At 41.5% G+C, this 14,881-nt stretch overlaps 1 protein-coding gene across 15 annotated transcripts in view; it reads right to left on the bottom strand.

The window, feature by feature from the left end:
* LOC125240549 (E3 ubiquitin-protein ligase hyd) overlaps positions 1–14,881 on the bottom strand; it is a 61,808-nt gene that overhangs the window by 9,213 nt on the left and 37,714 nt on the right. For 6 of the 15 annotated variants that reach the window (XM_048148464.1, XM_048148468.1, XM_048148475.1 and 3 more), the window contains exons 22-42: positions 10,673–10,845; positions 10,400–10,590; positions 10,169–10,323; positions 9,906–10,072; positions 9,584–9,829; positions 9,244–9,474; positions 8,885–9,063; positions 7,989–8,190; positions 5,996–6,174; positions 5,719–5,902; positions 5,474–5,631; positions 4,969–5,171; positions 3,105–3,270; positions 2,681–2,830; positions 2,166–2,281; positions 1,881–1,999; positions 1,613–1,779; positions 1,408–1,493; positions 1,039–1,160; positions 732–954; positions 315–622 (exon numbers count right to left, since the gene is read on the bottom strand). In XM_048148464.1, coding sequence (XP_048004421.1) covers positions 315–622; positions 732–954; positions 1,039–1,160; positions 1,408–1,493; positions 1,613–1,779; positions 1,881–1,999; positions 2,166–2,281; positions 2,681–2,830; positions 3,105–3,270; positions 4,969–5,171; positions 5,474–5,631; positions 5,719–5,902; positions 5,996–6,174; positions 7,989–8,190; positions 8,885–9,063; positions 9,244–9,474; positions 9,584–9,829; positions 9,906–10,072; positions 10,169–10,323; positions 10,400–10,590; positions 10,673–10,845 — 3,725 coding nt within the window. The remainder of the gene's footprint in view (positions 1–314; positions 623–731; positions 955–1,038; positions 1,161–1,407; positions 1,494–1,612; positions 1,780–1,880; positions 2,000–2,165; positions 2,282–2,680; positions 2,831–3,104; positions 3,271–4,968; positions 5,172–5,473; positions 5,632–5,718; positions 5,903–5,995; positions 6,175–7,988; positions 8,191–8,884; positions 9,064–9,243; positions 9,475–9,583; positions 9,830–9,905; positions 10,073–10,168; positions 10,324–10,399; positions 10,591–10,672; positions 10,846–14,881) is intronic. The other 9 variants (XM_048148471.1, XM_048148477.1, XM_048148466.1 and 6 more) reach the window with 7 other exon arrangements.

The raw sequence follows: 14,881 nt of genomic DNA, 5'->3' as shown, positions 1-14,881 counted from the left end.
ACCTGTCCGATTCTGAAATTCATCATAAGTACTACCTTTGACGTTTTAAAGTAAAGTACGTCAAAATTAGATTTCATACCACTAACAAAGCCAATATTTAAAATGCACTGCTCAATAGTACCTAATATTTATTTTTCACTATATTATGCGTCAAATAATATTATTAAAATATTTAACGAAATCAAGGCCAGCTGAGGGGAGCAAGAAATGAATTTGTGTGCAAATGCTAAGAAGTGTAACAGCCTCGTAATGTGTTGGTAATAATATGTTATCCGGGTAGGCGTAGAGCAGGTATAGAATGATCGGTAGATTACCTAGTGCCGCTGTTGCCGGTGCCGGTGGATCCGCCGGTGGAGCCGGCGGAGGGCGCGGAGTTGCCGCCCGAGCCGGCGGCGGGCTCCAGCGGCGGCAGCTTCTCGTTGGCCAGCAGCGCCTCGGCCACGCTGGTGTAGAAGGAGCGCGCGACGCCGCTGCCCTCGCCGGGCTCGTCGCGGAAGGTCACCTTCACGCGGTTCACGGCCAGCGGCGGCTGCGCGCTGTGCACGCGTCGGTTTTGCCCGGTAAACGCGGTGTTCAATTCCGCAAACGTTTGCTGCAAGAGCTTCGCGCGATCGCGCTCCATCTAGAATAAATTAAGCGTGACATATGTACAAAACGGACACATACACCTGCGATATCGCAATCGTTTCCAAATTGTAAATAGAGGGAACATAAACCGAAAAACATCTCACCTTATGCAAAGTTAGATCTCTTTGTTGCGAGTTTCTCAGTTTCTCCATATCCCGGCGGAACTTGACTTCCTTGACCGGGAAGCCGCCGAGCTCGGCGACGACGGAGCCGGGCTCCAACCCCACGTCCTCGGTGAATACGCGCCCGAACAGGTCCAGCGACAGCCGCCAGCGGCCCAGCAGCAGGTCGTGCGATACCGACGCGCCCAGTGACGGACACGCGCGCCTACGCACAGAAAACTCTCTTTTACTACACCATTCAACAACGCAACTCTAACGTATTAACATTCATCAAACTATTTATATTTACGGTTGTTGCGGCGTGCTGATAGGCGGAATGAGCGGCGGCGGAGGCAAGCCCGTGGTCTCCACGGTCACGTGGGCGGAGATCTCTTGCGATTCAAGTGGATCCGCGGCGCTCAGCAACTCGCCCTTTATTAAACATAGAGTTTTAGTTTGCTGTCAATTACTCGACATATTTATTTTATAAAAAGCATTAAATAAAAACTGCAAAATAACACAACTTACAAAGCGACACTTCACTGCTAGGGGTAATTTTATTTATCGTATGACGTTGATCTTAAAGCCATAGTTAAGAGTGATACTTGGTAAGATCTAATAGAAGGATCGGGTTAAAATTTTGATAAGTAAAGTCCCCCATAAAAGTGGAGTGACTTACAGCACGTACAATGACAGTCTTGATGGGGCTGCGCGACGACGACGCGCGGGGCTCCAGCGCGATACCGACGCCCGACCCGCTCGGTCCTGTAAACAAAGCATCTTTTGTAGTAGCAACACTTCTACGGACAATAAAGTGACCTAGCCAATTAACGATTAGTGCTTCCATATCTTTATAGGTCTGTAAAATAATGAACGCAGCTTACCTGGAGAAGCCAAAGACGCCAGCCCCTGTCGATGTGGCGCCTCGATGATAGAGCATGCTGTGTTGACGAGCGTGTGGAACTCCGAGGGCGGCGCGCTGGGCTCCGGGATGGACCCCAGCCCGCTGGCTAGCGCAGAGTGTGGGTGTCTGAATGAAAACAAAAATCCACTGCTTTACGTCACAATAATCTTTTCACAAGATTTGCTGCAAGTACACAAATAGGAGCTAGTCAAATTAGCATACGGGGCCAAGGCAAATTAGGTTAGTACCTGCTGTGATGCTTCTTTCTGGAAATGTGACGAGCTTCATTTGAATCCGAGTCGGACAGGTACTCTCCATCGGTGTCGACGTCCATTTTTCCCATTGTATCCTTAGCACAAGACAAATCCTGGTAAGAAAAATATACGTTTACGATAAATCATTGCAATATAAGAGTTTGTATAGTTCTACCCAATAACAAAAAAGGGATACATATTATATATTAAGTTGAAGTCATACATTACCGTATCCATTAGTGATCATCAAGCAGCTGCAATAGTAAGGATATTTGTTACCTGTGGTTCGTCTCGAGCCATCGAGTGCGAGTGAGTGGGCGGCGCGGAGGCAGGCCGGCCCGGCCACCAGCTACGCTCCGCTCCTCGCGTGGACAAGCCCAAGCGGCGAGGCACCACTACACAAAATTATACATTCATATACCAACTGTACGGAGCCTTTTGCGATAGCCAATTAGATCGGACAAAAATGTTAAATATTCAGTCATTAAAAATGGACGTACTAATAGAATATTCATTTAAAACTATAACACTGACCTACGAAGTACTATAGGCCATCCGAAGCTATAATTAATTAACTGTGGGAGATATCACACTGCTAAACTTTATCCGGAAAGAAAAGAGTCGTAGAATCGGTCTTTTACATCATGTGACTCTTATATTTCCGCGACTATATCAACGAAAAAAAAGGATGTCTTTTAAATAATATAAAAAGTAGAAAATTGAGAATTTTGAGTAAAAAGTTTATTGTTGTTCAGTTATAGGTTGTAGTAGCGGGCAAGTGTTAAGTGAGTAACCTTCTAGAGGATTGTTGACGCCAGGTGGCGCGTCGCCGGAGGCGGGCACGGTGACGGGCTGCCGGGGCATCCCGAACAGCTCCTCGCGGCGGGCGTTCGGCTGCAGGAGCTGCGGCTGGTCGGCCAGTGGCAACGCCTCTTGCATTGTCACTGCATACATAAACGGTGTTAAGTATTCTGCTGTATAGTTTGAAACAAGAAAGGTAGGCAAATAGATGTCGTATTAATAAAATTCTGCATGATTTAGCGCTTTAAAAATACAGACAGTTCAATTGGTAATGGCCGTTATAAATGTTATATAACATTGTGCGACAGGGATAGCGTAATGTCAATACCATCGAGCTGTCCCTGTAACATAATGTTATACAACATTTCCAACAGCCAGTGTGGGAGAAATCTAGCCGAATGCAGCTTATAACTTTACTGTTGAAAGGATCTGGCGGCGGGCAGCCGAGACACAGCGTGGAGTCGGACCGCTGGAAGAAGTTGTGCGAGCGGCCGCGGGCGCCCTCGCCTTCGCTGTCTGACTCGGCGGCTGCGGCGCCTCCCACCACCATTTCCTCGTCGCCTTCTTCGTTCTCGTTTTCGTCCTGCGTAGTAAGTTTAACACAAACGTGAGATACGTCATAATAGGTAATGAAATGGCTTTAACTTGATACTTGGCATTGCAAGGTCCAAGGCGAAAACCAAACCAACAATTGCAAAATACACCCTTTTAATGTTATGTTTTTAACCGACTTCAAAAAAGGAGGAGGTTCTCAATTCGACTGAATTTTTTTTTTTGTAAATCCGAAACAAAAATTTACATAATTAATTAGCAATATTTAAGGTGGTTCGCTTTCCATACAAAAAACAACTCCCATTTATTTAGTCACCGCACACTACAACTGAATAAAAATATGCGCATATATCTAGTTTACATTATCCATTGTCGCGAAATTAATAAAAAATTCACATGTACAAATCTATGTGAATTTTTTATAAATTTTACGTAAATGTGCGTGCCAAATTTTGTGTACAGGCGCATTTTTAGTTGACATTGTCATCAGTGACACTTAGCTCTTGACAAGTAATTATTTAAAGATATTGGTTTACATAACTCAAGCAGACTCAGAAATAATCACGCATTTTGTCAATAAAGATACATATCGTGTATTTCGACACTGCTAGTGTAAATCGAGATGGCGTCTTGGTCAATTGATTGACTATGATGCAGGAGATCCCAGGTTCCATCCCCAAGTTTTTTTTATCATTTGAACTTTTTTTGGATTTATTAAGGTTTTTATATTTTTTTAATGGAAAATTAATTATTACTATATATTGCTTTTCTATTTTTTATTTTCATACAACAATACAATACAATCCTTTATTATGCCCTTATTGATAAAATAAAATATTACACGTCAGGTACATAGGCCATAGTGTGGACGTAGTACTAGTAATGTGCTGTACTTGCATTTACTGAGCTGGTTAACCTATGTTATTGTTGTGCTAATGTTTTTCTTCAACAACTAAATGGTTACAAATAATAATTGTCATCAATATAATCTGGGGCCGATTTCTTGAAGCTACAAGTTACAATTTACAAGTGGTAGTTACTGTCTAATATGACAAGTTGGAAAGAGACTTCCGCTTGTAACTTGTAACTTTCAGTTTTGAGAAATGGGCCACTGGTCCTAAATATCGTTGGGCAGATGAGAGCGGAACCAGATCTCCGTGAACGAGGGCTGGCGAGAGGTCGCTCTGGACCGCGTAAAGTGGCGTGCTCTTGCGTCGGAGGCCAAGACTCACTTTGGGTCGTCGCGCCAACAAAGTAAGTAAGTAAGTATAATCTAGTCCACGAAAGGTATATAACGTACTTATACTAGATTCTCTTTGGCGAAACAACGAATTCTTCCACTTTAGATTATAGAGTAATTTGACATTATTATTTATGTTTAAATAAATATAATATATAGCCTAATTTTGTCAATAAATGCGTGTTATATAATGGCGTCGTTGGTGAACAGTAGTCTGTCACGCCGTGAAGCTGCGTTCGAATCCTGGGTGTGTATCAAATTTTTGTATTTTTTTAAATATAAAGGCCATGCCAGGATAAGGAAAACTGATAATTTGCAGATGTGGCGCCATCTAACATAACCTGAGCTTCGCGTAACCTAGGCGAACCACCTTAATAGAAGAACAAGGACCGTACAAGCAGGAAAGCCACACGTGGACGTGAAGAATTCCTGTTAAAGTGAACGCCATAAGAAAGTTGCGTATACATAAAGTGTATAGGTTATACTCACGGAAGACCAGAGATGATGGTGGTGGTGCGGCTGCGGCTGCGCCGCGCGCATGTAGTAGACGAGCGCGTCGAGCACGTACGCCACGTGCTTGAGCGCGGCCACGTCCAGCACGGGCAGCTGCTCCGCGTGCTCGGCGCTGTGCGCGCGCAGCAGCGACAGGCAGTACGCCAGGAACTCGCGCCGTGCACTGCCCGCCTCCACGCCTGCGTACATGCCAAATACAATTCAAATTCCTTTATTGCATACCAACTTTTTCCCGCCCGCGTACTATAAGTAATATTGTTCAAACTTTGGACCCCCATTTCACCGCCTTCGAACGTGAATTTTGAAAAATCCTTTCTTAGTGCTAATCTACACCTTATAAGGAACCTACGTGCCAAATTTAGAATCTCTAGAATCAGCGGTTTCTGCTGTGCGTTGTTATGTCAGTCAGTCAGTTTCTTCTTTTATTTTATATATTTAGATTTATTTATAAATACAACCAAATAGTACCACTGATTCCTACCTTGTTCACGATCTCTCGTTCTAGGGCCTTCCGAAAATCCTATAATACGAGTCGCAGGGGAAGTAAAAGATGTGGCGCGTCGTACAGCAGGTGCGTTAGGTCGCCCGCTTTCCACTGTGGTTGTGGTTACATTGTTGGATGTTAGTGAAGCACCGAATCTAAAAACAGTATTATATATTGTAGGGACACTTCAATTTAACTTTCCGTCATAAATACTAGGCAAATATGGCAAACTGACGAATTACCTTAGTTGTGCCTCGGTTGCGTCCATCACAGTCACTAACCAATCCCATGTCGGTTTAAGTTGTCTCTCAAGATAGCATTGCAAGCGTAACGCTTCGCGATATGAGAGTGGTAACATACGAGGTATGGGCAGTGAGACGCGCTCGTATTCCCATAACAAATCGGCTATTTGCCGAATGACGATGCCTGTAGAACCAACATCAAACATTAAAATGGCATTGCAGTTTATACATGAAATATATGTTAGCAGTATTAGTATAGAGACAGAACGAGACGTACCGAAAGCCCTGGCGAGGTATGATGCTGTGGTAGAGGTGGAGTGCGGGTCGTGCGCGCCGGCGGCGGCGGCGGCGGCCGAGCGGCGCAGCGACGCGGGGTCGATGAACACAAGCGACGAGCCGCCCGCCAGCCGCACGCCGCCCGCGCCGGTGCTCGTGCCGCGCGTGCTCTCGCGGGAACTACTTACATAATGTCATCATTTAATGCAACGAAATTCAATACTTATTAGCGAATCAATAAATCAAGCAGTGATAATAGAGGTTTGGGTTGCCGACGACTCAAAGGACAATAGACGGAACAAATTAGTTCCGTAAGTCCTCCCGTCGTCAGCACCCCGCACCCTCGTTGAGCTCTGGCAGCCTTACTCACCGGCAGGAACACAACACTATGTGACACTATTTTTTGTTCGTCGAACTCAGAATTTCTAACATAATTATCCTAATCTGATATTTAAAAAAAAATCCAAAAAGTATAGATAAATTTTAGTTTCTAAACTACGATCCGAATGATTTTTTTTTCTAATTGTTTATTTTTGATGGAGCAAGGGTATTCAAATCGCTTTTGAAATCTTAAATTAGTAAATGAAAATGCAATAGTTAACTGAGTAACGTAATGCTTTAAAAACTCAAGTGGACTTTTTTTATCTAAGGAGTGATTTCGATAAAATATTATATTTAGCGAGGGTATTAAAAGTTGTGTTTTATATCTCAACTTAATAAATAGAAAATCAAAATGGCAATAAAAAAATCAATATGTTCTCTAAGACAAAATTGATACCTTCGGCTCTCCATTCTTGCTCAGTGAATAAAAAAAACGAAATTTATATCCAAAAAAATACAAAAAGTTTATATAATCCTGGGAATCGAACGCACCTTCACGGCGTGACAGACGATTGTTCCCCAACGACGCCATTACATAACACGCTGTTACCGACGAAATTGGGCTATACATATATAATTATTTAAATATAAATAATAATGTCAAATCCATACTAATATTACAAATGGGAAAGGGTGTGTGTCTGTTTGTTTGTCCGTCTTTCACGGCAAAACCGGAGCGACGAATTGACGTGATTATTTAAGGGGATTTAGTTGAAGGGATGGAGAGTGACATAAGCTACTTTTTGTCTCTTTCTTACGCGAGCGAAGCCGCGGTCAAAAGCTAGTTTATTATAAATGGGAAAAGCTGGTTACTCTATAATCTGAAGTGGAAGAATTCGTTGTTTCACCAAAGATAATTTGTGTTTGTTTGTTTGTCCGTCTTTCACGGCCAAACGGAGCGACGGATTGACATGTTTTTTAAGTGGAGATAGTTGAAGGGATGGAGAGTGACATATGCTACTTTTGTCTCTTTCTAACGCAAGCGAAGCCGCGGGCTAAAGCTAGTACAGCACGGGAAGCATGGTCGCGCGATAGACGATAAACTATCAGGCCGTCCCTGTCGCACTATTAGTAAGTGCGATTATAGGGACGGCCAGATGTTTTATCATTTATCGCGCGACCATAATTGCCTGCCTGGACCAGATTATATTGATGATAATTATTAAATTTGTAACCATTTAGTTAATATTGTCTTCAGTTACCGCGATAGTTACTCATGAAATAAAAACTATGAAAACGGATTAAATCGTGTATAATGAATTTACAATTTATCCCGACGTTTCGAACACTACAGCGTTCGTGGTCTCTGAGCTCAGCGGGTGACTGAGGAAAAATTACAATGTGCAAAAGCTACCCACATACCTACATACATATTCAAGATCTCCTGTTTCATCGACACCTTGTTGCGCAAATTAGGCATATTATCCTAATGATCTTCCTCCATGACACTAACATCTGCAAGAGCGATAAAGCAAAAGATAGAAAATAATTTAGATTTTCGTCTATCGCGGAAGGTCCTCTGGGTTATGGACAATTCGACGGCGAAACAGGTCGATAGTGGTATGCTGAGGAGTGCAATGCAGCAAGATGTGATTAGGGGAAATACTATATACCGTATGGCCCACTGCATGGAGTGCGGGGCGAGGTTGGGGCGCGAGGGCGGCGCGGCGCGGCGCTCGAGCGTCTCGCCGTCGTGCAGCGGCGGCTCGGCCTCCGCGTCCTGCTCGTCCGTCTCGCCCGCCTCGCTGTCCTCGTCCTCGGGCTGCGTCGAGTCGCCGCTCTCGTCTTCTGGGTATAGAAGAAGAGAAGCTATTCCTGACAAACAAAATGTTCTGTTCTGAGAGGACTCAGAGTCCGTATACATGTCAAACCGCTCTCCAGGTTCATGTTATCGGGAAACACGTTGCGTGAGGTGGTCCTACCACCGTCTCACCAATCGGAAAAGTTAACCTAGTAAAGAATTTTGTTAGGCATAATAAATAAACTTTGTCTTGACGACCGGTCTCGCCTAGCGGGTAGTGTTCCTGCCTGCTAAGCCGCGGTCCCGGGTTCGAATCCTGGTAAGGGCATTTATTTGTGTGATGAGCACAGGTATTTGTTCCTCTTGGATGTTTTCTATGTATATAAGTATTTGTATATTATATATATTATCGTTGTCTGACCCACCCACACCACAAGCCTTCTTGAGCTTACCATGGGACTCAGTCAATCTGTGTAATAATGTCCTATAATATTTATTTATTTGTTAATATAGGTTAACTGAATGTTTCATTTAATATATATCAGCAAGACCTATGATAAGACTATGCGCGTCTTCTTGTTTTAAAGTATGGGTTTTATATTTTAGTTTGTTACTGAGTGGTTTAAAAGATGGGCTAAGTGTGCAGCTTTCTGAGAAGAGTTAAAAAAAAAGTGTTGAAAGTTCACAACGAAAAAAAATTGACAAGACCATCAGCAATTGGTAATGTACGGTATGTTTGTTCTAATTATATAAAAAGTAAAAATGTACCTCCATCAGAGCCTTGGGCCGCACCAGTCTGCACGCTGCGCTGGGCCGGATCTGCATTGTCCTGGTCGTCTGAGTCACTCTCAGTCTCTGCTTCAGCCAATAAGTCTAATTCGCTTTCGCTCTCCCCTCCTTCTGCACGTTCTGTGCCATTTTCCACTACAACGTGCTGATCTTGACCCCTGAAAGCAAAATAAATATGTATAGATACATAGTAGTGTCAATAAACTAACTTGATTCCATCAACGTTGTAGCATATCCGCTATGATTACCAGTTTTTGTTGAATTGGCAAGCAACAGATAAGTGACCATCAGAGAGCATTGACTTCTGGCCAAGCAATATCATGAAGCGTAATGATTACCTATCACCCATCGGATCATCGTGGTGCTGATTATCAGTGGGCGGGACGGGCGCGGCCGCATTGGGCTCGTCGGTCTCCGAGGCGTCGTCGTCGCCGCCCAGCGCCTCGCCGGCGACCTCGTCGGCGTACTCGGTCGCGACCGGCGTCGACGACCTGTCGGCTACTAACGTGGAACTGCCCATTGACGTGCCTCCCGTGCCTGCATCGCGACCCGGCGCTGCGTTCGACTCTCTGAACAATTACATCGCGCATTACAGAAGCGTGTTGCGATTATCATTTCCACAATATATTGCCCATTAAATGTTCAGAACATAATCTTAGATAAAAGTAATTCACTTACCGCCGTGAATGCGCAAGGCGTGACGCTGCCGTAGATAGCGGCTCCACTCCGAATAAATCTTCACTTCCGTTAACTAGATCAACGAATGTCGTCGCCAGAGGGAATGGAGCTGTAGGACGAACGACGCCCAGACGCACAGGAGCGAGTAGGGCATCCGCAGCTTCGACCAGTTCTTCAACTGCAAGAGCCACTAAAGCGGCGAACACGCGCCGACATCGAACCAATGACGATGTTATAGAAAGTGGCCTAAAACAAAATAATATATTCTAGTACCTGCAAGTAACTCAATATAAAACACGTGAAATATGTTATTTTAACATACCCTTTCTTCTTAGCGGCACCAGGAGCCATTTCTACGCTAAATATTACAAATATCCGAGCAACAGATCGTACAAATCTGCGCGCCACTTCACGCGCTCTTTCCGGGCGACCTGGGATCGTTTCGTTCTGTTGTTCTCTTATCAGCGTATTCAAAAGTGTATCAAGCATCTAAAAAAAATAGTTTATTCGTTATAATAGTATCAAGAGAGTTATTAATGTATTCGTAATGTATATCATGTTTGAATGTTTAAAAAGGCAGGTTACCTCGTTGGTGCACTTGACAATGAGAGCATGAGTGAATTTGTCAAGTAAGGTGGTACCGGACTGGTGAGGCGCAGGGCTGCCGGGGCGGCTGTCGCCCTCTCCGACCGAGCAGTTGGCGCCGCAAGAGACGGCTGCTTCCACCGCCGCCCAGTCGCCTACAAGCCAAATGTTTATATTAAACCATTTTCCTTTCTATTAATACTAAAGTCATTTCAACTAAAATGTACATACTGAGTAAGAATAGCAGGGCTCGGCGTGCGAATCTCGGTGGCTCCAAGTCGTGATCGGGAGCATCAACCTCCGCGTCAGAGCCAGGCTGCTTGCGTGGCCCGCGCCCACGGCCTCCGCCGGCTCTGAATTGACGTTGTTCAACCGCTTGTCGGCCGACAGTTTGAACAAGAAATAGTAGAATCGACTCTCCTCTGAAAATGTAATGTACGTGTAATGAATCTGCTTGTAGATAAGACTACGAATTGGCCGTAGCAATCATAAGTTCATTCTGACCTCGAATTAAAATGTGTGGCCAGTTGAGTGTCCTTAGCGAGCCGAATGAGTAAATCGCAACGAGCTGCCCAATTGCCGCCGACCAGGGCCTTGCAGCGGCATTTCTCCCAGCAGTCGCAGTAAGCCGTAGGCGAGGTGCGCTTTAGTTTGCAATCGTGGCCCTTGTGACACACCTGAAAAATAATCATCACTAAATCAATAACTCCTATATTTCTAAAGATGAGACAAGATTTCCGCGTCCACAACATCTCGATTCTTCTCCACAACTTCCTTCAACTTTGCTTGTTTTGGGGATAAAATTATGCCAAAATTAGTCAACCTACTTCACGACGCAGCAACAACACAATAAGCTGTTTGTAAAAATTGCAGAAGAATTACCATCCACCAGTCATAAAGCACAAATAAATGAATATATGAAAATGAACTTTAGTTTTAATTTGATTTAATATTTAGATCATAACACAACCATTTGAAATTGTAAATACCTTTGTCGGTGACAATTTTACAATTAACAAAGGAATTAAATACTTAAAATCACAAACAATAGTCACTTTTTCACTCAGATTTGGTAATAGTTGACTTCAGTGACTATAAAAATAATACGCATGTTCCGTAAGACTCGGTAAGACCATGCAAATCATGCAAATGAAAGAGACATAACAATATGGGTATTTTCAGTCTACAATTTGATATCCTAGTTACACTTTACTGTTGGTTCAAAAAGTCTGCCCCACTACTCTATAACAACATTATGAATCTATGATAAACTGGAATAACTTGTACTTTGAATCAGTTTCCCAGAATGATATGTTGGTAGTTTTATACACGACGGGGATACTAAATTTATGATTGACCATTATCATCAGTGATTGGAAGTGTCGATAAAATGATGTATTAACGATAATTTCGCTGCTGAGGTCATCAGAGGATTTTAAATTTTACGTCACACAATATCTATGTTGAAACCAAAATGTAATCCTTTTTCGTCACATTTGCAACAATCCTGTGAAAAAGGCTAGTTCAGTATTCATTTTATAGTACCTAGGATTAACATTTACAACAACAAATATCAAAATATACTGATAGTTAAATATTTATCGTAAAGAAAGGGTAAGGAATAAAACGTAACGTAGTCGGTTAAATATCTGATAAATTATTGTAGTCAATATCAATGCATTTTTTCCAAGCTATACAAACTCAAATGTCAATCGTTCACAATGATAAGTTGCCATCCCAACATTACGATTCGTAGACAACCTAGACTTCGTAATGTCAGGGGTTTTTGATGTCAACCGTTCGTCATTGCAATTATTGATGAAAATCTTTTTAGAAATGATATTTTTCAGTGGTTTTTTGATTGATTTCAATACTTTGTGAGTTTCTTTAAGTATATAATAAGTAATAACATTTTAAGTGATGATTAATGTGTAATTCCAGAGAAAAGTGAGATAATGTTTTCGAGCAGTGTTTGTTTACATGATTGGCCAAGTTAAGGTGAATTGACTTGGGCCGTTCCGAAATTTTTTAGCTGCTCCGGTTGTATTCATGTGATTTGTATTTAGCTTATACTGTTTTGAGGGATTTTTCATTATTGACTAAGGTGATGTATATTTGTGTATAGATGAGGTTAGTTTATTTTTTGGGTTCCGTAGTCAACTAGGAACCCTTATAGTTTCGCCATGTCTGTCTGTCCGTCCGTCCGCGAATAATCTCAGTGACCGTTAGGACTGGAAAGCTGAAATTTGGTATCAATATTTGACGACCGGTCTGGCGCAGTCGGTAGTGACCCTGCCTGCTACGCCGCGGTCCCGGGTTCGAATCCCGGTAAGGGCATTTATTTGTGTGATGAGCACAGATATTTGTTCCTGAGTCATGGATGTTTTCTATATATATAAGTATTTATATATTATATATATCGTTGTCTGAGTACCCACAACACAAGCCTTCTTGAGCTTACCGTGGGCCTCAGTCAATCTGTGTAAAAAATGTCCTATAATATTTATTATTATTATTTATTATTTAATATGCATATTAATCACGCCGACAAAGTGGTAAAATAAAAAGTGGAAAAAAATGTTTTATTAGGGTACCTCCCCTACACGTAAAGTGGGTAGTGTTTTTTTTTCATTTCAACCCTAACGTGTGACATATTCTTGGATAGGTATTTAAAAATTAAAAGGGGTTCCTAGTTTCCTAGTTGACTACAGAACCCTAAAAATATTGCTTTTGTGTTAATTATGTAAACTATAAGCAATAACCTACATTTAAAACATGAAAAAAAAAATAGTTTTTAAGACAAATTTTATTCTTAATTTTATTGTCGTCACAAAACTGACAGAGTTAATTTTTGTCAACAACTGTCACTAATTTTGAGTCCCAGTTTCTGAAAATGCCCGGATACCAAATTCGATAAATTATAGAAAAATAAACATTCTTTTGTAAGAAATCAGAAACTCCGTACAAAACAGCTTTTGGTTAAAAAAATACATTAATTATTGGCATTAGTGTCATAATTTCTTTTGAATATGATGTGTATTGCTATTGAAATATCCCACAGAATAATTAAAATCGCACGAGTAGAGCCTGAGTAGCTAACAACTTTCGGAACAACCCTAGTATATTCAGGAGATAATTGATAAGACTAGATAGTTCTATTGTCCGCTTTTTAGGGGACCCCCCTACATGTAAAGTGGGGGCTGATATTTTTTTTCATTCCAACCCCAACGTGTGATATATTGTTGGATAGGTATTTAAAAATGAATAATGGTTTACTAAGATCGTTTTTTGATAATATTAATATTTTCGGAAATAATCGCTCCTAAAGGAAAAAAAAGTGCGTCCCCCCCCCTCTAACTTTTGAACCATATGTTTCAAAAATATGAAAAAAATCACAAAAGTAGAACTTTATAAAGACTTTCTAGGAAAATTGTTTTGAACTTGATAGGTTCAGCAGTTTTTGAGAAAAATACGGATAACTACGGAACCCTACACTGAGCGTGGCCCGACACGCTCTTGGCCGGTTTTTTAAGATTAGAGTAATGTAATAATCGATATTCGATTTTACCTAAGTTTCATCAAATATTTCAGTCACCTCTAGAAAATATAAATGAGATGACTTGGAAATAAGTTGTTCATGTTTAAACTGTTCCTAAACATCGCAAGACTTTTCTAATTAAAAAAAAAGTATAAAAGTATATTAATATGATTAGAAGATAGATACTTGATAGGACACCAAAGACTAAACTATGAGTGCTAACTTTTCAGTGTCGGGATAGTCTTTGACACTTGACAACTTCATACAAAGTCAATATAAGTCTAATGAAAATAACCGTGAATCATTCAAAACTCTTAACTTCATACAAGTTCTAAACTAATTTGCGACACCTGGAAATTTTGTCTGCATCTGAAACACATTTTTTTTATCTGTCGCGTTATCGGCCAATCAGAAACTTAGTAGTTATTACAAACAATTGGTTGCCATGAAATTCGATTTGAAACAACGGCGAACGACGCTATTAACATCAACTTTAACTTGAATGATGATATTGTTCGTCCATTGATGATGATGATGACTCATAGAAAAAGTATTGTATACAATAGTGATGTCATTATCATCATCATCATGTCAGCCCTTTATCGCCCACTGCTGAGCATAGGCCTCTCTTCTAGTACGCCATGTATCCCGGTTCAGAGCTAGTCTATGTATGTACATAAAAATCTGCCTTGAGAATTTAAGAAATATCCCAAAGTTTCATCCTTGAGAAAATGAGGAAGGTCTGGCGGCTCTGGTCTCTTAGTCCATAACAGCTTAGAATTTTTCATCGCACGTGCTCGTGTCGTCGTCGGCCATACGAAGTTATACTAAGGCTTTAGGGATTTTATCAGAGTTAGGCGGACAGCTATTAAACTTCCTACCTATTCTAAACATTTCCGAGGGTAGGTGAGGTTGACATGACTAACATTCAGTTATTATTTGCTGTTTTTATTTATTATTATAAATGGGCTTACTCTTGGCCACAGACTAGCCAAAGGCAAAGACGTGGCCTACGATGGAGTGAGCTCGCCCAGAAGATGCCTGTTCACTCTTGATTTGAAGGTTGCTTAACGATGCACATTTATAAAGTTCATAAAAAACAAAATAATAATCATAAAATTAAAAACTGTTACTAGGGAATGCAAAGCGGTTATAACCGTAACCGAAATAATCGG

This window comes from Leguminivora glycinivorella, chromosome Z, assembly GCF_023078275.1.
Source record: "Leguminivora glycinivorella isolate SPB_JAAS2020 chromosome Z, LegGlyc_1.1, whole genome shotgun sequence".
Classification (NCBI taxonomy): Eukaryota; Metazoa; Arthropoda; class Insecta; order Lepidoptera; family Tortricidae; genus Leguminivora; species Leguminivora glycinivorella.
Note: the sequence above shows the minus strand (reverse complement) of the source record. Positions and strands in the feature narration are given on the sequence as shown.